At 46.9% G+C, this 24,796-nt stretch overlaps 1 protein-coding gene across 10 annotated transcripts in view; it reads left to right on the forward strand.

Annotated features, from left to right (window-relative positions):
- The window catches only part of RALGPS1 (Ral GEF with PH domain and SH3 binding motif 1), a 268,752-nt gene that overhangs the window by 44,533 nt on the left and 199,423 nt on the right, over nucleotides 1-24,796 (forward strand). For all 10 annotated transcript variants that reach the window (XM_032865898.1, XM_032865897.1, XM_032865892.1 and 7 more), the window contains 3 exons: nucleotides 7,168-7,289; nucleotides 10,402-10,509; nucleotides 20,001-20,051. In XM_032865898.1, the coding sequence (XP_032721789.1) occupies nucleotides 7,233-7,289; nucleotides 10,402-10,509; nucleotides 20,001-20,051 (216 nt within the window). In that variant the 5' untranslated portion in view covers nucleotides 7,168-7,232. The remainder of the gene's footprint in view (nucleotides 1-7,167; nucleotides 7,290-10,401; nucleotides 10,510-20,000; nucleotides 20,052-24,796) is intronic.

Genomic DNA, 24,796 nt, shown 5'->3' on the forward strand with positions numbered 1-24,796 from the left:
CCTGGTGCAAGGCATGTCAGGAGTCCTTTCTGCCCGGGCTTCCACACTAGCTCAGGGTACCCTCCTCTGCCCTTCCCTTGAGACACTCCCACTGGTCCTTTGAGAGCCAGCTCAAGGGTTCTTCTCAGTGATGTCTTCTTTGACCCCCAGAGTGAACCCGTGATCTGTTAGAGCACGTGTCCCTTGAGCATCTACTTGCTGGTGTTCTCCCTACTGCTCTGCAGGACCCTGGAGGGCAGGGTTCTGTTGTTTTTGACTCTAGATGCCCAGAACTGGTCCCCCAGTGGGCCCAGTGGGGGTGGGTGATGTGTGAAGGAATGGACAGCTGAGCAACATTGGGCTGTCATCCACTCGTGACAGCCCCAAGGCTAGGAGTCATCCTTGGTTCCCTTCGTTTCCTCTCGCTTCACCTGTGGTCCATCACCAGGTCTTGTCTGTTTCTTTCCAGAACCCCTTCCAGATCCATCCCCCATTCCTGTAGCCAGCAGTCCATGCCACCGTCCTCTCTTGTCCCTGCTGCCTCCGAGGCTCCGACTTTGTCTCCCTTCATCTAGTTCTCTGCCCAGCAGCCAAAGTGATCTAAAAAACCGTAAGATCAGGTCCTGTCTCTCCCCTGCTCAAAACCCTCCAATACACCAGAGGGTTCCCACTGCACTCCAGACGCAACCCACACACCCACCATGGCATGCAAGACCCTTCATGCTCTGGCTCCAGCCTGTCTGTCCACTGCCTTCTGCCCACTCAGATCCATCTGCCTCCATCACAGGCCTGCTGAGCTCACGTGCATCTCAGGGTCTTTGCCCTTGCGGTGCCCACTACGGAGCACACACGGTGGTTTTTATGGGCTGACTCCTTCCTAAGCTTCCAGTTCACAGTTCAGTTCAAACGTCCTTGGAGTGTCCTTCCTTGGTGATCTGACAAACAGTATCTTCCACCCTATTTTAGTTTTTTTTTTTTTTTTTTAGATTTTATTTATTTATTTGACACAGAGAGAGAGATCACAAGTAGGCAGAGAGGCAGGCAGAGAGAGAGGGGGAAGCAGGTTCCCCGCTGAGCAGAGAGCCAGATGCAGGGATCGATCCCAGGACCCTGAGACCATGCCCTGAGCCAAAGGCAGAGGCTTAACCCACTAAGCCACCCAGCTGCCCCCCTATTTTAGTTTTTTGAGATATTTCTCAGTATCTGAAGTTATCTTCTTTGTATCCATGTGTGTATTTTCTGACTTCTGCACTGGAATGTAAGTTCTGCAGGAGCAGGGCCTCCTCACTTCATGTCTCCAGGCCTGGAACAGGGCTTCTGGACCAGGCATCACTGAATTTTGATGAGAAAAATATGACATCTTTATTTTCACCAACCTCTAAATGAAATTTAGCAGTTCTCTCAGTTACTAATAAAGACAGTGAATCCCAGTAATAATAATCGTACTTGGGACTTTGTTGCCAATAAAATTCATGGTATTTTCATATCACACAACGATCATCAGCCTCTTAGAATATCTATGCTCATAACTACTTTAAAATTATGGTAGTTATTAAACTCACCAACAGATCTTTTTATTTAATGCAATAATAAAGAAATATGTATTTCCGTTTAAATGAAGAAATATACGTTATTATGTTATAAACTATTTCAAAATAATTCAATAACTATTTTAATATAATTGGTTTCGGGGTGCCTGGGTGGTTCAGTGGGTTAAAGCCTCTGCCTCTAGCTCAGGTCATGGTCCCAGCGTCTTGGGATCGAGCCCTGAATCAGGCTCTCTGCTCAGCGGGGAGCCTGCTTCCCTCTCTGCCTACTTGTGATATTCGTCTGTCAAATAAATAAATAAAATCTTAAAAAAATATAATTGGTTTCCTGTGTAATTTTATTTTATGCATTAACACGTGCATTTAACAAAATGCATTATGCATTTTATGCGTTAATATTTCTGTGAGGAGGGACCCAGAGGCTTCACTAGGCTCCCAAAAGGGTCCAGGGCATGAAAACGATTAGGAACTCCCAGCCAGAACGATTCCTGCATAAAGTAGGAGCTTAATGAGTGAATGATCGATGCTTATCTTTCCCTGTTCACGTGAGCCCCTGTGTTTTCAGAGTCAGGTTTCTGGTGGCTTGGCATGAACTTAGTGTTTAGGAAGTAGCCCTGGTCCAGATCTTTCGGAAGCCACTCCCAGCTACCTGCTGCTGAGAAAGAGGCATCTACCCCAAAGCCCGGGATGGGAGCCAGGTCCACTTCTCTCCTTTTCTTTCAGATAGATTCTGCCTTCAAGCTTCTCCTTGCATCTGCTTCCTTCACGCTTTGGCTGACTCTTCCTGCTCCACGCAGGATCTGGCCACCCCCTAGAAGCAAGGGCACAGTGCCTCAGGTTGGCTGGCCGGGAGAGACTGGCATCTCAGGGTCCTGAGTTCCCAGGAGAATCAGGTAGCCACTCTGCTCCAATCGTTCTGGCCTGGGAGTCATGGTCGCGGTCACCAGGGGCCCTCCTGTGGTTGCCGAAGCAGTTCTCGGGCCTGGGCCAGCCAGACTCCCTTGACGGGCGTCTGGTCCCTAATGAAGAGTTGGGGCCCGGCTGGGCCTCAGGGACTGAAGGTGGACGGCTAGAGGTTTCTCTGGGCCCTGAAAAGGATGCTCTCTGCTCTGCTTGATCCTGTCATTTCTTAGTATGTGAAATATCACTCACCTGAGAGTCACTGCCCATAAGTTAGGCTGTTTGGGTCCATGGTGAGACATGTAGGAATCGGATCTCAAACAAGTGCTCTGGGCTGCCTATAGCAAGTGGAAGGGGTAACACACTGTGGCTGATGTGCTTTGTCTCTAGGTGGGCCAGAGGGGTGTGGAGTGGGCAGAGCAGGCCTCTTGGAAGAGGAGCCCTGCACTTAGTCACCTGGACTCAGCCTGTGCTCCCTGGACACCTCGGGCTCATAGCTGGAAACCCCTTTCCTGCAATGGAGGCTGGTGGTTTCCCAGCATGATGCTGTGCTTTCTTGAAGTTAATTTTTTGTTCATTATTTTAGGAAAAAAGAATAGGTATAAATGAATGGAATTGTAGGATTAGATTAACACTCAGAGTAACTAATAACTTGGATTGAGTGCTTGGTCTGCCACTGGCCTGGGTAGAGTGTTTTACATGCGTTTTCTCGCTGGGGCCTCCTGGGCTCTGGTATGAGGCCTGGGCCCAGGCGCTGGTCGTGACGGACCAGGGTTTGAACTCCCTGGCCCCACCACTCAACCAGCACTCAGTTCCATCGCCTCTCAGAGCCTCCGTTCCAGGAGTAGAAGAGTCTCCCCAGCACGGGGTTGTTGTGAAGATGAATTGAGTTAGAAACGTGGCACCTAGCCCAGCTTTGTGCTGCTGCTGTTCCCTGGGTGTGCCGCTGGTGTGTGTGCACAGGGGCACCTCGGTGCACGATGCTGGAGAAATGGGCAGAGTGGCATGTCCTTCAGACTGGCTGTAGGAAGTGAGCCCAGGACCAGTCGTGGAAGAGAGTGTGAGGATAAAATGTGGCACCTGTGTTGGAGGGCTATGTGACTTGAGAATTTACGGTGTCAGGCAACTGGGGAGAGGCAAGGCCTCTGGTTGGGGCCAGGCTGAGCAGACTGGGCTCCACGCTGGGCTCCCCTTGGTGAAGACCCACAGAGCACCAGGCGTACCCTGAAAGGAGTGAAGCCCACGTCAGCCTGGAATGGGAGCAGGTTGGATCCACAGAGAACATCAGGCTGGCTGTCCCCTCTGCCCTCCTGCCACGGTGACTCTGTCAGGCTTGGGTCGAGTCACTTTAGTCAGGCTTGAGCTCATCTGAACCCAGTCCATCCAACAAGCTGGTCGCTGCTGGCATCGAGAGCCTGGCTGGGCTGGCTCTGACTCCCGGTCCGCGCGAGCTGGGTCATCTGGTTTGAGGCCTGCAGCTAGAGCCGGTCTCATGCTGCCCCTTGGGCTCTCGAGCTGGCCTTGCTTTCAGCCTCAGTTTCTGGATTCCCCACTTTGAAGTCTCCGAGTTTCTCCTGGGGTGTCCTTGCAGGTTCTCATCCACCAGACTCCCGGGACGCCTTCCCTTTGCTCCAGGGCTGGTGCCCCTCCTCGCAGTCCTGTCTCTTCTACACTGGAAATTCCTCAAAGATTTTTGCTTATTAATAACGCTTCTCTCCTGTCATGGCTAATGTAGTTTGTTTTTTGCTATTTTAATATTTCTTGGATTATTTCAAAGGGATGTGGAAGGGGGGCAGTTAAACGTGGGAGTTCAGGTCTCCGCCATGAAACCGAGCTGGTGGCTGCTGCTTTCACTGTAGTGGAGTTTACATACCGTAAAATTCACCCATTCCAAGTGTTTAATTCTGTAACTTCTGGTGAATTTACAGAGCTGTGGGACTGTCACGATGACCCAGTTTTAGAACTTTTCCGTCACCTCGGAAAAATCCCTTGTGCCCGTTAGCAGACCGGTCGGCTGCCTCCACCCCCAGCCAACCACTGATATGCTCCTGTCTCTATGAATTTGCCTTTTTTGGACATTTCATAAAAATGGCACCCTACAGTACAGTGTTTTGGGTCTTACCTCTTGCACTTAGCATAATGTTTTTGGGGTTTATTCATGTTATGGTTTCTGTCAGTATTTCATTTCTTTATTGCTGGGTCCTCTTCCCCCGTATGGATCTGTCACGTTGCTGACCCCCTCAGCAGAGCGTTCAGATGTTTCCAGCTTTTGGCTCTGATGAATAATTTATGTGCGTGTCTTTGTGTGGACATAGGCTTTCATTTCTTTCAAGGTAGCTACCTAGGAGTAGAATTGCTGGTTATTTGGTAAGTGTATTTTAATTTTTTAAGAAAGTACCAAACTGCTTTCCAAAGGAGCTGGACCTAGCCCCCCCGCCCCCCAGCAGCAGTGTACGTGGTGCTGCCTTTTCCGTGATCACCGTCCTGGCGGGTGTGAGGTGGCAGCTCACCGTGGTTTGGATTTACCTTTACCCGCGGCGTTTCCCTTCGTCCTCCCGAGACCTTCTTTCTCTAAAGGTCTCTTCCTATTTTCGTGCAGCTGCCTTCCAGACCTGCCCCAGCCACCGGCACGGGGTCCCGGGTAACAGCGGGCACTGCTTCTCCGAGGACACGAATGATTAACAAATGAGTGTTTCCAGTCTGTCCCCTTTCCCTCGTGGGCGGGGAGTTTGGACTCGGAGGAAAAACTTAGCCGACCTGTGCTTTTTTCCCCCCTTTGCTTTCTTAGTATGAAAAGGATCGAGCATTCAGAAAGGCTGAGAGACCAGGGCAGTGAACTTCTGTTAGTGGATGTCAGTTGTTGGCGTTTTGACGTGGTTGCCTTATCTCAACCTCAGCGTATTTTGTGGATTGATTTGAAATGAAGTCGCAAGCTCACTTCAGCTCCGAATTCTGTCCCACGTGTCCCCCAGATAGACTCGCTCCTACTTAATCTCCCCACTGTTGCTCTCATGCCCCAGAAAATGAATGGTAATTCAGTATCCTCTTAAATGTCCATATCCAGCCGTCCCCAGTTGGCCCCCAAATGTCATTTATAGCTCAGACTGGTTCCTCTCAGTGTCTGGGGGAAGACAGGAGGGAAGGTGGACGGCTCACAGGCTGTCGCCGAGGAGAATGGGGCTGACGGAAGCCTGCAGAGTGGTTGTGAGGGGATGGCCATCATGGCTTTGGAGCCGTGCACTGCCGGAGCCTGTGGCGCTCTGGCATTCCTTCTCGGGTGTTTGACGCTGTCCTTTTTGGGTGTTCGATGCTGCTCGCCATGGGCCCTTGTGGCTGAGGCTCCGGCAGCATCACAGGCAGGGTGGAGATCTTCTCTGTCTACCTCCAGACCATCTTCCCCAGTGGGCTTCACGCGAGACCTTCCCTCCAGGGTGGATCTTCTCTGGTACCCTGGATTCAGCATATATCCCAGATGAAGCTCTTCATCTTATAGAGATCTGCTGTGCCGCCTCTGTCCCTTTCCTTGAGGATGGACACACCATCCTTCTGGGATCTCAGGCCAGACACCATTCATCCTCAGCTTGTTCTCCTCTGTCCCTCTTCCCCATCATTTTCGGCTCCTGCTGTCTCCCAGTCTGTCTCCTTCTCTCTGACTTCACTGTGACAATGTCACTTAGCACAGAGGACCTTCAGCTCTGGCCATCGTAATTGCAGTTGGCTTCCAGCTGGGCCTTCCACCTTCTCCTTTCCTTCTCCTGTTACATTCTCCCTGCTCTCCTGGTCATTTTTCCTGCTGAAAAGCAGGTGGCAGTTCTGGAATGTTCAGTGCTATGAGGAATGCTCTGCTAGGAGTGTGTACACACTGGCATGAGAGCATCTGGATCTGGTTCGAGATCTGGATCTGGTTCGAGTGGTCCAGGCACGATACTCAGAAGAAACGACGTTTGAGCAGGGCCTTGAATGATGACGGGATCAGGAGATAGCATGAGTGAAGGCACTAAAGCTCTCTGGGGCTCAGGTTCCTCACATTTAATATGGGTAAAGGGGACCTGCCCAAGGCTGTTGTGAGGGTCAGTTGAGTTAATGTATGCCAAGTGCACTGCACGTGGTGAGCACTGCACAAGTATCACCTTGCTCCTGATGAAGCGGTCGAGTGCATGGGGAGATGCATGGGGAGATGCGGTAAAATCCATTTGTCTTCTTTACCTGCTTTCATTTAAAACAAAGGTCAGGGTGCCTGGTGGCTCATACGATTAAGAGTCTGGCTTCGGCTCAGGTCATGATCCTGGAGTCCTGGGATTGAGTCCCTCATCGGAACCCCCTCAGCGAGGAGCCTGCTTCTCCCTTTGCCTCCCCCTGCTTGTATGCGTTCTCTCGCTGTCAAATAAATAAATAAAATCTTTAAAATAAATAAATAAAACAAAGGCTGTAGGGTACCTGGGGGACTCAGTTGGTTAAGCCTCTGCCTTTGGCTCAGGATGATCCCAGGGTCCTGGGACTAAACCCTGCATTGGGCTTCCTGCCCAGTGTGTGGGGGGCCTGTTTCTCCTGCTGCCTGCTGCCCCCTGCTCGTGCTCTCTGTCTTTGCCAAATAAATAAATAAAATCTTCAAGAAAAGGTAAAGGTCTTCTTTATGGTCTTCTGTTCAAGCCTAGCACAATGTTCCCTGCCCCCCCTCCCTGCCCCCAGTAGGATTAAGTTGAGTTTGAAACTGGTTTTCATGAGCACCCTTGCCTTGCAGGACTTCTCCAGACAGGTTATGTCACCGACAGAGGCTGCCCTGAAGCTCCCTGCGGCCCAGAGACTATGTACAAGAGGAATGGTCTGATGGCTAGCGTGTTGGTCACCTCCGCCACTCCACAGGTACAGGGGCTGTGAGAATCGGGACCATGGGTGGGAGTAGGGGGACTCCTACTTAGGTCCCAGCTAAGTGGTGGACAGCAAGGAAGCAAGGCTCCATGAATACCACCATTCTTAGCTCTCCGGAGGTCCTTGGCCACACCAGGCGTGAGATTTGGGAGGCCGTCAGCCCTGAGGATCAGTCCGTTTTCTGCAGTCGTTCTCTTCAAAGAAAAACAAACACCTGCCCAGTCCAGTTGTGGCAAGTGCCACATTCCATTTTGGTGGCAAGATGGGATCAGACCTTTCCCAAGAAAAGCTGCTGCTGATTATAAATAAGTCACACATTCCAGAATGAAGTCAGACAGAAGTGATTCCAACTGGCCCCGTGTTCTTGTTTACCTTGCTCAGTAGGAGATGGCTGTAAGGACTGGTGGTCTGAGAGTGGCCTGGGCTAGGGCCCCTGCCCTGGGCTTTGGGGGGTGTAGGGATTTGTTTTCCAAGTGCCGTGATGGAACAGAGACACGCAAGAGGAGCGGCTGTCATCAGGCCCAGGGATGCCACCTGGCTAAATGTGTACACCTGGCCTCCGTGACCACTGGCGAGGGAACGCGCAGTCCCTCACAGCAGAGCTGGGCTTTTGAAATGATCCTGTGTGACCAGCTAGAAATTCACAGGAACCTATTCATATCTTACAAACCTTTAAAAAATTCCTTATTTTGATCTCTGCTTCTGAAAACAGACTTGTGAGTCCTTTTAAAATTCCCCAGTGGTGCCAATACAGATTTAAATGAAGTTACCGCCTCATCGTCACCACCACCACTAGTGTATTTGGGGCAACACTGGCTTAAATAAGGCCTCTTGTATGAACGTGTGTGTCTGGGTCAGATGCAATGGGGTGTTACAGGAAAGTTATAAAACCTGAAATCCCGGGAATGGACTGTTTGGTAACTGGAGGAAATCAGGCTTCTGTTTTCATTTACAATTTACACTTCATCTGGAGGAAAACGTCTGTCTTTTCTGATCTCTCTGTGCGTATGTGCGTGCACGTACACGTAGACACGTGTGTATTGTGTGTGGGTGCTGATGTGTGTGTATCTGGAACATGGTAAGTACTTACAGCGTTGTGGAATGAAAGAACACGTGTGTAATCGAAGCACTCGGTAAATTTTGGTGACTGAATGACACCACATACACATCCACCCCCATAACTCAGCATGTCCTGTCCGCCAGGCCTGTGTCCTGCGTGTTCACAGGTGTCACCAGCCCCTACAGTAGCCCAATCAGGTCTGTACTGTTGCTTCAGAAACTGAAGGCAAACTGGGGAAACTAAGGCAGGAAGAGGTGAATAAACTGGCTTCCATCACACAGCTGGCCAGCGGTAGGTGGAGATTCACAGTCAGGCCCCTGTGACACTCAAGCCAGTGCTCCTACCCCTGATGACACTACACGGAGGAGAACCACCCTGTCACCTGACTTGGTTACTTTCTGAAAGGTCGGTGTGGCAATGCAGGGACTTCCCGGTGATCGCCTGCTTGGAGCCTGTGCACGGGACCGAGGCGCGGAGCGGACTGCCAGTTTCAGACGCGTTCAAGATTCGTCTTTGTTACTTCTCAGAAGTTTAGCACAGATTCTCCTCAGGGGAGAATGTCCCATCGTTCAGGGAACTTCTGAAATAGCCGCGGCCGAGCCCGCCCAGGCCCCTTGAATCAGCGTCTCCTGGGGAGGGATTCTGCCCTCTGCTTTGTTAGCTTCACTGTATATAACCTGTCCACAGCCCTGCGGGGGGGCGGGGGGGCTGCCTATGGTGCCATTTTCCAGAGAGCTCTAAGACCGTCAGGTGAATAGCTTGTGCGAGGTCGGGCGGCCGCTGGCGTGGAGCTGGCTTCCCACCAGGCATGACTTCAGAGCCTCAACCACCATGGTGTGCTGCCGCTTCAGATCACCTTCGACTTTTGGGTATAGCAGCCTCCTTCGTAAAACCTTTCAGTGACACGGGCCTACTGAGATCTGCAGGTCTGCGTTTCCGCTCCTCCTTTTAACCTCACATTCTTGGTTGTTGACTGTTGGTTTCCCTCACTGGCCTAAAAACACTCTAGTTTCCAGTAAGATTGCAAAGTTTTTCCAGATATAGCCTTTTTGGAAAGAGTGAAATAAAGAAGAATTAATAAAAGCATGTTCTCTAAATCCCAGTCCAAGATATTGAGGTTAATGGAAACCACAAAATCCCTCTTCATGGGTTGAAACGAATAAAACCGTTTATGAACAGGGCACAAGTTTTGGGTGGTAAGTTTGAATGGTTCCCCGAAGTAGAGTTTGATGAAATTAAATAAAATCGAGGAGAAGGTATGTTCAACATTCTGGGATCCCCACAGGGTTGGGCTTCATAAAACTGGCCACATTTGGGGAGTTTTAATGTGCTCTTTTATGGGAGACCCCTTCTGTCCATGCAGGGCTCACGGGGTTCACCTTAATAAGGGACCCTACTAAATATAACTTTCACGCCCGTCTCCAAAGCCAGTTGGTTACCTCTCACCTCATCAGCAATCTGGTTTTTGAATTCCAAATGGCCCATATATGAAATAAGCCTTGAGAGCCAGTTTAACATTTTGTATAAGAGTTTTCTGCAGTGACTTCCAGAAAACAATAACAACAACAACAACAACAAAAACAAAGGTGAAACTAGGTACCGTTTGAGAGACAGAACCAGACTGATGATTGCCTCAGGCCTCCTGAGCTGTGAAGTCCCGTTCTCTCTAAAGGAAGCGTGGGCTCTGTCTTTTTACCCCACCAGCTCCACAGCAGGCTGGAAGCAGCTGGGGGCCATGATCGAGGGGAGGCGAAGCTAGGTTCACCTCCTGGCTCTCCGGTTTCCTGGCTGTGATACCTTGGGGACGTGGCATGGCCTCTGCTTCCTTATCTGTAAAGTGGGAGTAAAAATAGCGTGTACTCCGTTCCTTCAAGAATTAAACAGGACTGTGCATATGAAGTGCCCAGCACGGTGCCTGGAATGGGGTACAGCAGTGGGCAGCAGGAGCTTTTCTTCCGTGTGTGCGTCCTCGGTCTGGGCGTGCTTGGTAGCGAGTCTGCAGTGAGCCCGACTGCTCAGGCAGCCCCGTCTCTCCCTGTCCCGCAGGGCAGCAGCAGCTCAGACTCTTTGGAGGGCCAGAGCTGCGACTATGCCAGCAAGAGCTACGATGCCGTTGTCTTCGATGTCTTGAAAGTGAGTCCCGAGGAGTTTGCTGTAAGTAACAGAACTGATGTGAGTGTCTGGGCACCAAAACGGTGCGACAGGGGCTAGGAAAAACTGGTTGGAAACGACCCATATGCCCAACCGTAGGGTCTGTGGGATGTAATGTTCTTTATGAAATACTAGGCAGCATTAGAAAGGATGCCATCAATCTCGAATTAACCACCTTGGAAGTCACGTGCGGTGTATATGAATAGTCAGTGAAAGGGGCAAGTTACAGCACCATTAACAGAGAACAGTGCCGTTTTTAAAAAGCACATGCAATGCACACATATTTATATCTGCAGAGGAAGAGGTCTGCATTCGATGTTTATGTATTCATAGCTATCTGGATATAAACAGCCAAACTTTATTTACTGTAACTTCTGGTTGTTGTAGGATTCTAGTTAGTTGGAATTTAATTTTACTTCTGTTTGTTTCTTTTTGTTTGCCTTCTGCATTTTTTTTAAAGATTTTATCTATTTATTTGACACACACAGCAAGATCACAAGTAGGCAGAGAGGCAGGCAGAGAGAGAGGAGGAAGCCGGCTTCCTGCTGAGCAGAGAGCCTGATGCGGGACTCGATCCCAGGACCCTGGGATCATGACCTGAGCCGAAGGCAGAGGCTTTAACCCACTGAGCCACCCAGGCACCTTGCTTTCTGCATTTTTACGATGACTTTTCTATGATAAAAAATAGTATTTTGTAATAATACATTTTTTTAAAAACTGGTTTTTCTTCAGCCAGTGTGTTTCTCCCGGTCTGACTGAGGGCTCTTCCTTGTGGTGGAGACCCCAAGTTGGCTTCTCGTTTTGCAGTGACTTGGTTTCTTCCTTTTGTGCTGTGAAGGTAGAGGAGTATTGCCTGTGGGGTGACCTGGAGCCTGACTGCAAGCACTGTCCTGGGGCTGTAATTCTCTGCAGCGCCACTGTCCTGTTTACTGCCATGCCTGCTTCCTCCCTGTCCCCTTTGCTGTAACAGGTTTCGTGCCCTCCAGGATACTGGGGGAGCTAACGGGGCCGCGTCTCAGCCTTCTGCTGTTGCCGGCCCCCACGTTTATTTTGTGCCGTGCTGAGCCTGGCATCACCTCTCTCAGCGTAGCCAAGGGATCATCTAAAAACCCATGTAAAGCTCTAGCAGCTGCCTCCTGTGAGAATGAGACCCTGTGTTCCTCCCAAGGCCTCCAGGGCCCCCTGTGGTCTGGCCGAGTCTCCTCTCCTGCCCCCATCTCTGTGCTTTGTGCTCCCCAGCTACACCTCTAACCCAGACTCCCCCAGCGTCCCCCTGCCACAGGGCCCTGCGCTTCTCTTCCTTCACTCCTACTGGCTCTTCTCCACGTGTCTCTGTCTCTGTCCTTGGCCTAAAGTGGCATCTCTCCATCACTCCTTTCCCTTATCCTGCTCTAGTTTCTTCATTTTTCTTATTCCTACCCAACATTACATTATATAATAATTTTTTTGTGTGATATATCTTCTCTGGAATAGAAACTCTTTAAGGACAGGAACTTTATCTGACTGGATCATTGCTTTTTTCCAGTGCCCCGAATGGTGCCTAGCTCATAGTTGGTACTCAGTGAATACATGTAGACTGAAAGAACTCGGTCTTCAGAATGACCAGATGAAGCAGATTATTAGCTCCTGATTTTCTAATAAAGAAGTGAAGAATCTAAGAGATTATTATTATTATTTTATTTTATTTTATTTTTTGCCTGGAACATATAGCCAGGTATGGGCAGAGCCAGGTCTAAAACCTTCACCTCCTGATTATTCACCTAATGCTGGATGGTAATATTAAGGATAGCTCCCATTTTTGAACACCTGCCATGTCTAGTTTTTTTTTTTTTTTTTTTTTTAAAGAGAGTTGTTTTTTTTTTTTTAAGACTTTATTTGTCAGAGAGAGAGAGAGCACGTGCAAGCAGGGGGAGCAGCCGGCAGAGGGAGAAGCAGGCTCCCTGTTAAGCAGGAGCCCAATGTGGGACTCAATCCCAGGACCCTGAGATCACAACCTGAGCTGAAGGCAGACACTTAAGTGACTGAGCCACTCAGGCAACCCCCATGTCTAGGTCTTATGCTTAAGTGCTTTACATGCATTATGTAATCTACTTCTCACATTAGCCTGATAAATTAGGTGTATTTATTATTCCCAATACACTGATGAGCAGGTCAGTGCTTAAAGAGGAAAATCACTTCTTCATACAGAGAGTAAGTGGCACTGTCTATCTGGGATTTAAAACCAGGGCTGGCACTCTAGACCAGTACCATCCGACAGGAATACAATCTGAATCACATGTGCAATTTTATTTAATTAATTAATTAATTATTAAAAATTTTAAAATTCCAGTATGGTTAACATATAGTGTTATATTAGTTTCAAGTGTATAATATGGTGATTCAACAGTTCCATATATTACTTACTAAGGTCATCGTGATAAGTATGCTCTTTAATCCCTTTCACCTGTTCCTCCCATGCCCCCAGCTACCTCACCTCTGGTAACCATCAGTTTGTTCTCTATAGTTAAGAGTCTGTTTTATTTTTTATTTTTTAAAAGATTTTATTTATCTGAGAGAGAGAGAGTGAGCGAGAGAGAGAGCATTGGGGGGGGGAGGGTCAGAGGGAGAAGCAGGCTCCCCACTGAGCAAGGAGCCTGATGTGGGACTTGATCCTGGGACTCCAGGATCATGACCTGAGCAGAAGGCAGTTGCCCAGACAACTGAGCCACCCAGGTGCCCAAGAGTCTGTTTTTTGCTTTGTCTCTTTTTTTCCTTTGTTCATTTGTTTTGCTTTTTAAATTCCACATATGAGTGAAATCATATGGTATTTGTCTTCCTCTGACTGACTTATTTCGCTTAGCATTATACCCTCTAGATCCATCGATGTTGTTGCAAATGGCGAGAATTTATTCTTTTTTTATGGCTGTATAGTATTCCTTGTATATTTGTACCACATGTTCTTTATCCATTCATCTGTTAATGAACACTGGGCTTTTTCTTTAATTTGGCTATTGTAAATAATGCTGCTATAGACATAGGGGTGCACATATTTTTTCCAATTACTATTTTCGTATTCTTTGGGTAAATGTCCACTGGTGTGATTACTGGATTGTAGGGTAGTTCTGTTTTTAATTTTTTGAGGACCCTCCATTGTCTTCCACAGTGGCTGCATGGAGTTTGCATTCCATCCAAAAGAGCAAGAGAGTTCATTTTACTCCATATCCTCACCAACACTTGTCGTTCCTTGTGTTTTTGATTTTAGCCATTCTGACAGGTGTGAGCTGATATCTCCTTATGGTTTGGATTTGTGTTTCCCTGATGATGAGTGATGTTGAGCATCTTTTCATGTATCTGTTGGCCATCTGGATTTTTTTTTTTTGGGAGAAATGTCTGCTCCTGTCTTCTGCCTATTTTTAAATTGGATTATTTGGGGTTTTGGTGTTGAGTTATCTCAGTTTTTTCTGTATTTTGAATATAACCCTTTATGGGATATGTCATTTGCAAATATCTTCCCCATTCAGTAGTCTTTTAGTTTTGATTTTTTTTTTTTTTTTTTTTTTTTGCTCTTAGAAGCCTTTTATTTTATTGTAGTCCCAATAGTTTATTTTTGTTTTTGTTTTCCCCTTGCCTCACAAGACTTACTTAGGAAAATGTTGCTGTGGCTGATGTTGGAGAGCTACAGCTAGATCGCCATCCTTCTACTTCCCAGTAGTCTGAAAGCAAAGTAAAAAACAATGCTGGAACTTTATCAGTAGATCGTGGACAGCTTTCTAGGTCAACATGTGTAGATTTAATTTTCTATTTTTAAATATTTTTTTTTATTTTTTAAAGATTTATTTATTTTCTATTTTTAAAGATTTATTTATTTGATGCTACCCATGCACAAGCAGGGGAGGGGTAGAGGAAGAGGGAGAGAAAATCCCAAACAAACTCCCCACTGAGCATGGAGCCCAGCTCACGGCTTGGTCTCATGACCCTGACATCCTGACCTGAGCTGAAATCGAGAGTCAGACGCTCTGGGATGCCTGGGTGGTTCAGTCCGTTAAGCATCTGCCTTCAGCTCAGGTCATGATCCCAGGGTGCTAGGATCGAGCCCCATGTTAGGCTCCTGCTTCTCCCTCTCCCTGCTGCTCCCCCTGCTTGTACACTGTCTCTCTCTGTCAGATAAATAAATAAAATCTTAAAAAAAAAAAAAAAGAGAGTCAGACAGTTAACCAACTGAGCCCCTCGGGAGCCCCTTTAATTCACTATTTTTAATAGCTGCATAATACTCCAGAATCTGGATATATTTTCATATACATTCCATATATATTTTTTTCAACAAGCCCCTTCTCATGGTCTCTTATATTGTTTCCAGATTTTTACTACTGCAGATAATGGTGCAGTGAACATCTAATTTTCTGTCTGCATCTAAATGTAGATCTATATATATAAAGTCTCCTTGTGTTTCAGTGCTCTGCTTTCTGTAGATGTAGGGATTATTGTGTCAATAGTATGCTCATTTCACTTTTTAGGAGATAATATCTAAATGCAATGCTTGATTTTGGATCAAGAAAAAATTGTTATAAAAAAGTTTTGGGATATTTAGCAAATTTTGAATGCGGACTGTACTATTAGATGCTACTATTGTTGCAATGTAAGTTTCCTGAACGTAATAATTTTATCATTATGTAAGAGCATGTTCTTGTTCTTGGGAAATAATATGCTGAAAGGTTTAGGAGTGAAGAGTCATGATATCTGCATTTTCTTCTTGAGTGGTTCCGAAAAAAATGTGTATGTATAATTACATACATGGAGATAAAGCCAGTGAGGCAAGATGTTAATTAGTGAAGCTAGGTGGAAGGTTATAGAATCCATCATTCTATTCCTGCAACTTTTTGTAAGTTTGGCTTTTCAAAAAAAAACTTTTTGAACGGTTTACTGCCAGATTGCTTTCCAAAAAGAACAGAGCAGTCCCTAGTCCTGTCGCTCCTGATGGCACCGATGGACGACAAATGGCATCTTCCTGTTTAATTTGCATTTCCTTGACTACAATTCTAAATTTGCCAGACACATGGTTCCTGTGTCTCTAGGAGTAGAAGTAGGAATGTATATCTCTGGAGCTGATTGCCTTTTGTTACGTGAGCCCTCCTGGTCAGGTGTTGGTGGAGTGATCTAAATGCAAATTTAAAGATATTTTCTGTTATAAAATATGTCACTAATTTGCCAACAGCTTCCTTTGTTTGTTTATTTGGGGATTGAGAGCCTTTATATAAGGTTGTGGCTGGGAAGAGGGAATTTAGTCACCAGTGTTAGAGAAACGCTACTCTCAACATATGCAGGAAACATTTTTTTTGTTTCCTTTTTGGCTGCGTAGCTTTCATTTACCTACACAGAACCACCTCTTTCTTTAGGGCCACGTTGTGAGGTGCTTCAGTAGGTCTCTCCCTTCAGCAGAAGTGTTTTATAATATGTGGAGATTAGCCATTTCCCTAAAAAGCCTGAAGTTTTAGGGGGCCCCGGACAAGAAAGAAGGAGGTGGGGGAAGAAGTTAGGATTAAGGACGGCATCTCCAGCATGACTAGCTTCACTGGGCATCCTGTAGTAAGGCTTTATTTCCCCGTGGAAGGAGAAGCCATTGAGAGACGTGCTCATGAGTACGCTCGTCAGCCCAAGCACGGGTGCCTCGCTGTGGCAGGTTTCGTTGTTCATTCATTCCTTCACTCACTTGTTTTTATTTAAATTCCAGTCAGTTACCATACAGTGCACTGTTAGTGTCAGGTGTAGAATGTAGAGATTTAACACTTCCATACAACTCATTGTGACAAGTGCTGCTGGTAGACAAGATGGCCCCATTTCTGGGGGGGCTGCACCACACCCGTCAGATATGGCCTTTCTCTCCAGGAAGCCAGGGCCTCTCCCCTGCAGTCATGGTCATCTCCTGAGGCCGAGAGCTGCTGTGAAGGGAGATGGGACCTAATTTCCCTCAAGCTCCCACTCCTACCCACATCCTCCCTTTCTGGTCAAACTGCCTGCTTTGGAGTGCCTGCACTTCCTGGGAAGGACTGCTAGTCAGCAACCTTTCCACGTGTGTTTGGCTTTGTAGTAAAATGTCATGAAATTTATAATCCGGTGATTTTACCTACGTATTGACATATTCTTGTTCTGGACTCTGCATCTTTTTGGTCAGAATTGAAAGGATAGAAGTGGGAGAGTCTTCTGAAAACCCTCAGATTGTGTGTTTGGGACCAGCTGGTCTATTTTAAGTTTGGAGACCTCTCTTGTTGTTTATTTTATTTTATTTTAATTTTTTTTTAAAGATTTTATTTCTTTATTTGACAGAGATCACAAGTAGGCAGAGAGGCAGGCAGAGGGGGAGGGGGAAGCAGGCTCCCCGCTGAGCAGAGAGCTCGATGCGGGGCTCGATCCCAGGACCCTGAGATCATGGCCTGAGCTGAAGGCAGAGGCTTAACCCACTAAGCCACCCAGCCGCCCCATTTATTTTGAATAAAACACCTGAATGCGTATTCTGACTTAGGGGCTGAACAGGGACTTAGGATACTCGAAACTTGGACCGTCCCCCAAAAATGTGAAATGTAAAGCCACTATCTTAATAAACCATTTGGAAATTCAGTAGCAAACCCTAGAAGTGACGGCAGGATGGAGAGGAAGTTTTCTCATTTTCACATTAGCAGACTTTTGGTTCTTGTCCTAAATGACATTGCAAACATCCTGCTAGTTCTCCGGGATCGGGAGTAAACTTGAACCATGGCAGAGATTTCCAAGGCCTTCTGAGCTTTCAGCGCGAATCTCCTGTTTTCACAAGCCCTTTCTGTTCCCAGGGTGGCAGAATTAATCCAAATGTGAGGGGACTTGGCTAGCAATCTCCATGGGTCTGGCAGGAGAAATGCCAGTGTGTTTGCACTGCCTGGGACATAGCTCTGGGCCAGACATCAGACCTGCAGGCCTCCTGGCCTTAGTTGTCCCTCGACGCCCAGATTACGAGCACCAGATCCACCTTGTGATGATGTCCACTGCCCCCTTTGCCACTGGGGGCTAGACCCAGAGGTAGAAGGGCTCAGTTCCCAAGTGCTTCTTTATTCCTCGTGCTTCTGCTGTCTCTCTGCTGAGTTTCTGTTATGGCAGCGCTGGCCCCTTGGAGGGGATGAAGAGACTGTCCTCAGAAGCACTGCTTATTTCCCTCTCCTGCTCAGCCCTGACGATCGTATGCTTTGGCCTGCATCCTGTGCTGCTCGGGAATCCAGTGGTCTTGGACCACCTTTAAATTACGCCAAGAGGTGACCACAGTTCTGCACCTGAGCCCTGGATTGTGGTTACACTTGATGTACTGTGTGTGTTGCCATTTTCCTAACGTAGCCTTGAGATGAGGCTTTTTTCATGACTATTTGTTGACTTAAGTAACAGCCTCCTTTAGGAGCAACTTTGATGCTTGAATATTCAAACAAATGAACAGTTCCCTTATTTCTTTGTTCATGTATTGGTAAGGAACCGCAAGTTCACATGCCAGTACGTGAGCGCATCTGTGTGACTTCACATGTCAATGATGTAGAAGTAGGAATACAGACACATACGTGCACACAGTTGAACCCTGAGCACAGGTTTGGACTGTGTGGGTCCACTTATATACATATTTTTTTTTGATAAATACAGTACTGTAAATGCATTTTCCCTTCCTTATGATTTTCTTAATAATATTTGCCTTTCTCTAGCTTACGTTTTTGTAAGAGTACAGTTTGTAATTCATCTAACATACAAAATGTGTCACTCAACTGTTGATGTTAGCAGTAAGGCTTCTGGTTAACAGTAGGCTGTTAGTAGTTAAGTTTTTGGGGAGTCAAAAGTTATATTCAGGCTTTATTTTATTTTTTTAAAGATTTATTTATGTTACAGAGCCAGAGTACGTGAGTGGGGGAAGGGTCAGAGGGAGAGGAGTAGAGAGAGAGAAGCAGACTCTGTGCTGAGCACAGAGCCTGACATAGGGCTTGATCTCACAACCCTGAGATCATGACCTGATCCGAAATCAAGAATCAGTTGCTTAACTGACTGAGCCACTCAGGCATCCTGATAAGCAGATTTTAGACCATGGAGGGTTGGCATCCCTAATCCCCATGTTGTTCAAGGGTCCACGGTATATAGATAATCTTTGTGAAAAGTCAAGATAGGAGGCGCAGAATGCCTGGCACCTGACAGGTAATCTGTCTTTCTGTCTCTGTCTCTGCATATATGTACGTGCACAGATGTGCACGCTCTTTATGCGTGTATATATGTGTGTATACACACACACATGCATATCTAGAGAGCACCTGTCAGATGCCAGGCATTCTGCACTTCTGCTCTTGAATTTTCCCAGGGATCCTATAAGAGGGATTACTGTCACCATTTCCTAGATGTGGCATCTGAGACTAGGAGAGGTTAAACCGCGTGTCAAAGAACATACTACTAGTGTTAAGTGGTGATATCCAGACACGCACTCAAGCCCTGGTGATTTCAGAGCCCCTCTTTGTTCCACTGCGTCACAGCAACCCCTTTGACCTGTGGGCCATGAGCAGGGTATCTGCTTGAGTTAGGAGGCATCCAAATGCCCTTGGTTCTCCTTTCCCTGGCCTCTCACAGACATGTCTGTTAACTGGCACCTGGCATCCCAGGTGACATATGGAGATGGGCAGATCATGAGCAGTCAGCTCAGTGCACACCTTGCCCAGAAAAGATTGTCAGCAATGGTGCTTTCTCTTACTGTTGCATGATGAGCAGCTAACGATGGGAACAGCCTTTAACTAGATGTGTATTTTCTATATTTACAACATTAGTGCTTCGCAAGCTAGCTGTGGTAAAGGGCCAGTTTTTTTCATTTCCCATCTGTTGAGGACTGATATTTAAAAAACAAAAAAACAAAAAAACACACACACAACAAAAACGTTATGGCAATTTGTTATAAAAGTTCCCAAATGCTTGTTCTCAAATTCTGTAGTTATCTCATTGTGGGCTGGCTGGCAGAATAAATAGTTTGCAGTCCAGCACTGGTCCAGGGGTGCATCTCGAGTAGCACTCTGCTGTATAATTTAGAGGAGGCTTAGACTTCAGAAGAAATGTACAATTTCTATAAGCCACAGTTTCTTTAAAATTTAAATTTAGAGTAATAGATAGTGTCTCTGTTTAGCATTCTAGTTTTTAATATTGTGTCTACAACTTTTTTAAATTACAAAAGTAATTCATGCTTGAAACAGAAACTCAAATAGGACAAAAATATCCAAACTAAAAATGTTCCCCTTAATCTCAGTCCCACCCTCCAAATGACTATCATCAATTCTCAAATTGGGAGTTTGTCTCACATTAAAGAAAGAGGGGTATGGGGTGAGGATTTATGAGGGGGGAGGGATGGGAGAGGCATTTTAGAAATTTTTTATTCTATTCTTTCTTGATTTTTATTTCAAGGGAGAATGTGTTATTACTCTGTGTGGATTCAAATTTATCTTTGATTTCCAGCATATTCTAACGCTGCTTCTCTTTTGTTGCAGAGCCAGATCACGTTAATGGACATCCCTGTGTTTAAAGCCATCCAGCCGGAGGTCTGTACTTAGTCCTTCAAATTGTTCTAAACACTGTGGCTGGGAAGGGGAAATTTAGTCAGCCAAGTTTGAATGACTCTTCGTTTCTCTCTTGAAGTCTCTATAAACATATCGTTGATTTAAGCCTGTATTAAAGAGTGCATCTGTTAAAGAGTGCATCCAGGAGCTTCTCATTCTTGAAGGTGCTCATTCTTTGAGCCCGGTGTTTGGGTTCTGCAGAGAATGTCGGTGGGTCTGGTCCATTCTGGCAGGGCTGGAGGCAGGTGGTGCCCAAGGCGTCCAAGCCTGAGCCAGGCTTTCCCGCACGGATTCCGTTTCCCAGGCTCCTCCCGTCGAGAATGGTCGCTGTCGAGAACGGGATGTGAGGGAATGTTTTTCTGGAGAGCTTTCTTTTTGTTGATCCCAAATTCTGGTGGTCGCCTTGTTTCTGATTTTGAAACCATTTGCCACAGCAAAACATACACATATTTACACTAAGAGCATATGTACATTTTTAGAAACAGCATATTCAGTAGAGAGAAAAAAGTTGATTTTGGTCTTTAAAAATATCCTGGAAATGTTTAGTAGTTGATAACAAGGCTTTAGAGTTGTTTTAGTTAGGGTTCTTTTGTTGTTGTTGTTGGCAAGTAATAGAAATCCATTTCAAAGTAACTGAATAGGCAGAAGAGGAGTTTATTATGGGGATAAAGGGACACTTTATGGAATCCATGAGCATGGAGTTCAGGCAGCTGGAGAGCCAACCGAGACGTAAGCTGTCTCTGCCTCTTGTCTCTGCTTTGTCCTCTCTTTGCTCTCCTGCCTTCTTTCTGGTCTGTTCACGTGGTCCAACCTGGTGCTCCTAAGGGCTTGCATTTACATGGTCCTCCTTTAGGCCACCTTCCAGACTTGAGACCAGCAGCTCTCAGTCCAGCCCGGCAGAGCCACGTGACTCATGCTGGCTCACGACCCAGGCCAGGAGTATGTGGTCAAGACGAGCAAACACAGCTGAGGGGACCTGGTCTGGTGAATGGGGTGCATGTGTTAGAGAAGAGGGCTGTACGTGGGGTGATAAGTCAGAAAGTGTCTGCTGCAACCATGGTGTGAATTCCAGAACTCTCGTGACATGCAGCCCTTCCTCTCATAGTATGGTAGCTGTTAAGGCTTTGAGAAAAGCAGCATATTTTAATACAAAGCCAGACAAAGGATCCAGGCCTTCTGAGAGCTGGCATCTAACCTACTGCAAATTAAGAGGAAGCTAGTGCTTCTAGCTGTGCTCAGCACTTATGTGAAGACGTGGCGGTGATTTGTAGGACTGTGCACGCGCGCACGTGTGCTGTGCTCATCGGGTTTGGGGAGCAGAGCTATGTTTGCTGCTTTGAATTGGCTGACTTCTAATCTTTTACTGTTATCTTCTAACATGAGATTACCCAGTCTTTCTAATTAAAAAAAATAAAACAACTCTACCTCTTGGAGACGTTTAGGGGTGTAATTGTGTGAGGGTTGCTTTAGTTTTCCGCTTGAAGTTATTTGTGATCATGTTCTATGCTGAGCTTTGCTCTGGAGCTCTTTAGACATGTGGATCTTTTTTTTTTTTTTTTTTTAAAGATTTTATTTATTTATTTGACAGACAGAGATCACAAGGAGGCAGAGAGGCAGGCAGAGAGAGAGGGGAAGCAGGCTCCCTGCCGAGCAGAGAGCCTGACGTGGGGCTCGATCCCAGGACTCCAGGATCATGACCTGAGCCAAAGGCAGAGGCTTTAACCCACTGAGCCACCCAGGTGCCCCTAGACATGTGGATCTTTATTCTTTGTCCTGAGCATCTGAGAGAGGAGCCCTGCTCGCCATGAGCCCTGAATCCTGAACCTGCGTGTGCCCAGGGACGCTGGCCTGGCTGCTCAGGCTCATCATAGGATGGAAAATGGTGGGGACTAGGGGCAGACCAAGGCTTTTCCCCAGGACACTGAGGTTTGGAAGGTGTCTCAACCAAGACATATCTTGATTCAAATTGTGATAAGACATTAAGGCGGAAATGTTTTGCTTTCATGATTTTTGCTTGGATCTGTGGTTGTCAATTGTGGCTGCATATCAGAATCACCTGGCGGCCTCTGAAACACGGGGTGCCCAGGTTCCACCCTCAAGCGTTGAATCTGGGTCTCTGGGTCAGGGCCTGGAGCCCAGACAACCCCATTTTGTAGAAAGTTACCAGGTGATTCTGATAGAGAATGAGGATTAAAAACTGGTTGCTTTGAGGTATCTGGAGAAACCCCAAACTTGAATGTCTTGGATCTATATTAGCTAAAAATAGAAGAGTTTGCTCCTCATTGTCACTGTCAAAACTGTGGTTAAAAGGAGGATCCTGGGAGCTGCCCCAGCTTTTTTTTTTGCTGTTGTTATTGTTGGTAGCAGACTGAGAATTGGAGTTTTTCTTTTTTCTTTTTTTTTTTTTTTAAGATTTTATTTATTTATTTGACAGAGACCACAAGTAGGCAGAGAGGCAGACAGAGAGAGAGGAGGAAGCAGGCTCCCTGCTGAGCAGAGAACCCAATGTGGGGCTTGATCCCAGGACCCCGAGATCGTGACCTGAGCCAAAGGCAGAGGCTTAACCACTGAGCCACCCAGGCGCCCTGGAGTTTTTCTTCTTGATGATGCCTGCCATGTTGTGGCTGGGCCACCCCAGAGTTGGAGGGATATGAATAAAGGACAGTTACAAGTTCAACAAGACTACCTGCATCTGTGCCCCATAGGGTTAGAGAGGCACTGGGCATTTCTGTTTCAGTGAGTTGTAGCCACTATTCTTTTTGATATGTAAATTGTCCTGTCTTTAGCCAGTGGGAGCCCTGTCATGTCACCACCTGTATCCCCTTAGCGCTGTCCCTTGGTTTGGATGGCTTCCTTGCTCTTTGGTGCCACGAGCTGTATCAACATTACGTCATACGACTCCTGCTGAAGACCTGGAATCGGGTGTGCCTTCAGGGTGCTGGTTTCTTTTGCTGGAGATGAATATTCAGAAACCACAGTCTGGGTGGAAGGATGCTCAGGAGAGGAGGTTGCAGTTGCTTTTAGGCCCTTTTGGTGGCCAGGGTGAAGAAATGCCTGTTTTTTCAAAGGAGAAGTCCTGGCGCACCTGGGTGGCTCAGTTGGTTGAGTGTCTGATGTAGTTTCTGCTCAGGTCATGATCTTGGGGTCAGGGGATTGAGCCCCATGTCAGGCTGTGTGCTGAGCATGGAGCCTGCTTGGGATTCTCTCTCTCCCTCTCCCTCTGCCTGCTTGTGCTCTTTCTCTCTCTCTCTCAAAAAGTAATAAAAAATAAAAGGAAAAATCAGGAGTTCATAATGAGGGTAGGTGGTGTTCTTTCTCCACATTCTTCCTTCCCTCTTCATCCTTGTCATGACTTCCCTGTGGGTGGTGTCTGTTTCTCATCCTATTGACTTTGGGCTTGGCCCTGTGCCTTGGGCATAAGTGACCGCATGGCACGTGGTGAGTGAGAGGCATGACCGGCCCTCCTGGAACTCTCCGTCATATGTGGGTTGCTGTTGCTTGTTTAGCCTGAGTCCGCAAATGCGGATGTCATAGATGACCTGAACCGAACCCAGAGCCTGAATTCCAGCCTAACCTGGCCCCGCCCGGGGAGCCCAGCAGAGATTGACTGAACTGCAGCCCTTCTACCGACCCCCAAGTGTGAAATAAATATTGCTGTTGTAAGCCTCTGAGATTTGAGGGTTGTTTGTCATATCACATTATCTTGTTGGCATGTGACTGACACAATGTTGATCTTTCCAACTCAAATCTAACATTACAGTGTTGGGAGCTTAACTCCTTTGATTTTTGTATGATTTCTTTTACAATGACAGTTCTGGTTTCTAACAACAGTAAATAATTGCATTTTTGTACTATCTCATCATTTATGTGTGTGTGTGTGTATGTGTGTGTGTATAGACACATACACACACACAGTAGTTTAAAAATGATAATACTGGTATAATATTAACCAGCAGACTACGGATTGCAGTTTAGCATTTCTTTGCAGTACCTTTTCTTCTCATCTTCCTCCCCCGTACCACTTCCACACCCACGTGGGCCCCCCCTTCTTGACTTCCCTAAAAGGCTTTTGGAAGCACCAGGACAGAAAAGGAGGGCTATGCTCCCTCGGCTCTGGAGTCTGCCTCCCAAGAGACCCTGTTCGATCCCAGTGCCTGGAACGCAGTGGATACTCAATATTTGTTGAATGAGTGGAGAAGGAATGAATGGGAGACGTGCAGGAGCAGAATGCTATCTGGCTGTGTTTAGGCTCATTGCCAAGGGTGGGGGGTGGGCCAACTGAGGGAACATTATTACCAGGGTGCCTGTTTTGTGGTGGAACCGCTTCCCCCAAAACAGGGGTTTTGCCTGGTGAGCTCAGCCTTTGAAGATTCCAGTTTCCAAATGCTGTTGATAACTGAGGGTAGAACTGTGGCTTCTGCTTATTTCTGCGAGGGAGACCGCAAGAGCATCGTCGCAGGGCTTAGAGGAAGCTTGGCAGACAGTGAGTTAAGGACTGGCAGAGAATAAGGAAAATGGAAGTTAGCAAGTAGAGAACCATAACTGCCCCGTTCCCTGGTGACTCTGACAAGTGACCAGTTTTATCAAGCACTGGCAAGTTAATGCAGATACAGCCTCACAGCATAATGGCTCACAGCTGGGTTTAGCTTCTATGCGGTGGCCCAGAACCATCACCACTGTGGTGGATTCCTGGCTGCCGGGACTCGGGCTGAAGGAGGCCTTCCTGA

This window comes from Lontra canadensis, unplaced genomic scaffold (assembly GCF_010015895.1).
Source record: "Lontra canadensis isolate GAN:19392208 unplaced genomic scaffold, GSC_riverotter_1.0 scaffold30, whole genome shotgun sequence".
Classification (NCBI taxonomy): domain Eukaryota; kingdom Metazoa; phylum Chordata; class Mammalia; order Carnivora; family Mustelidae; genus Lontra; species Lontra canadensis.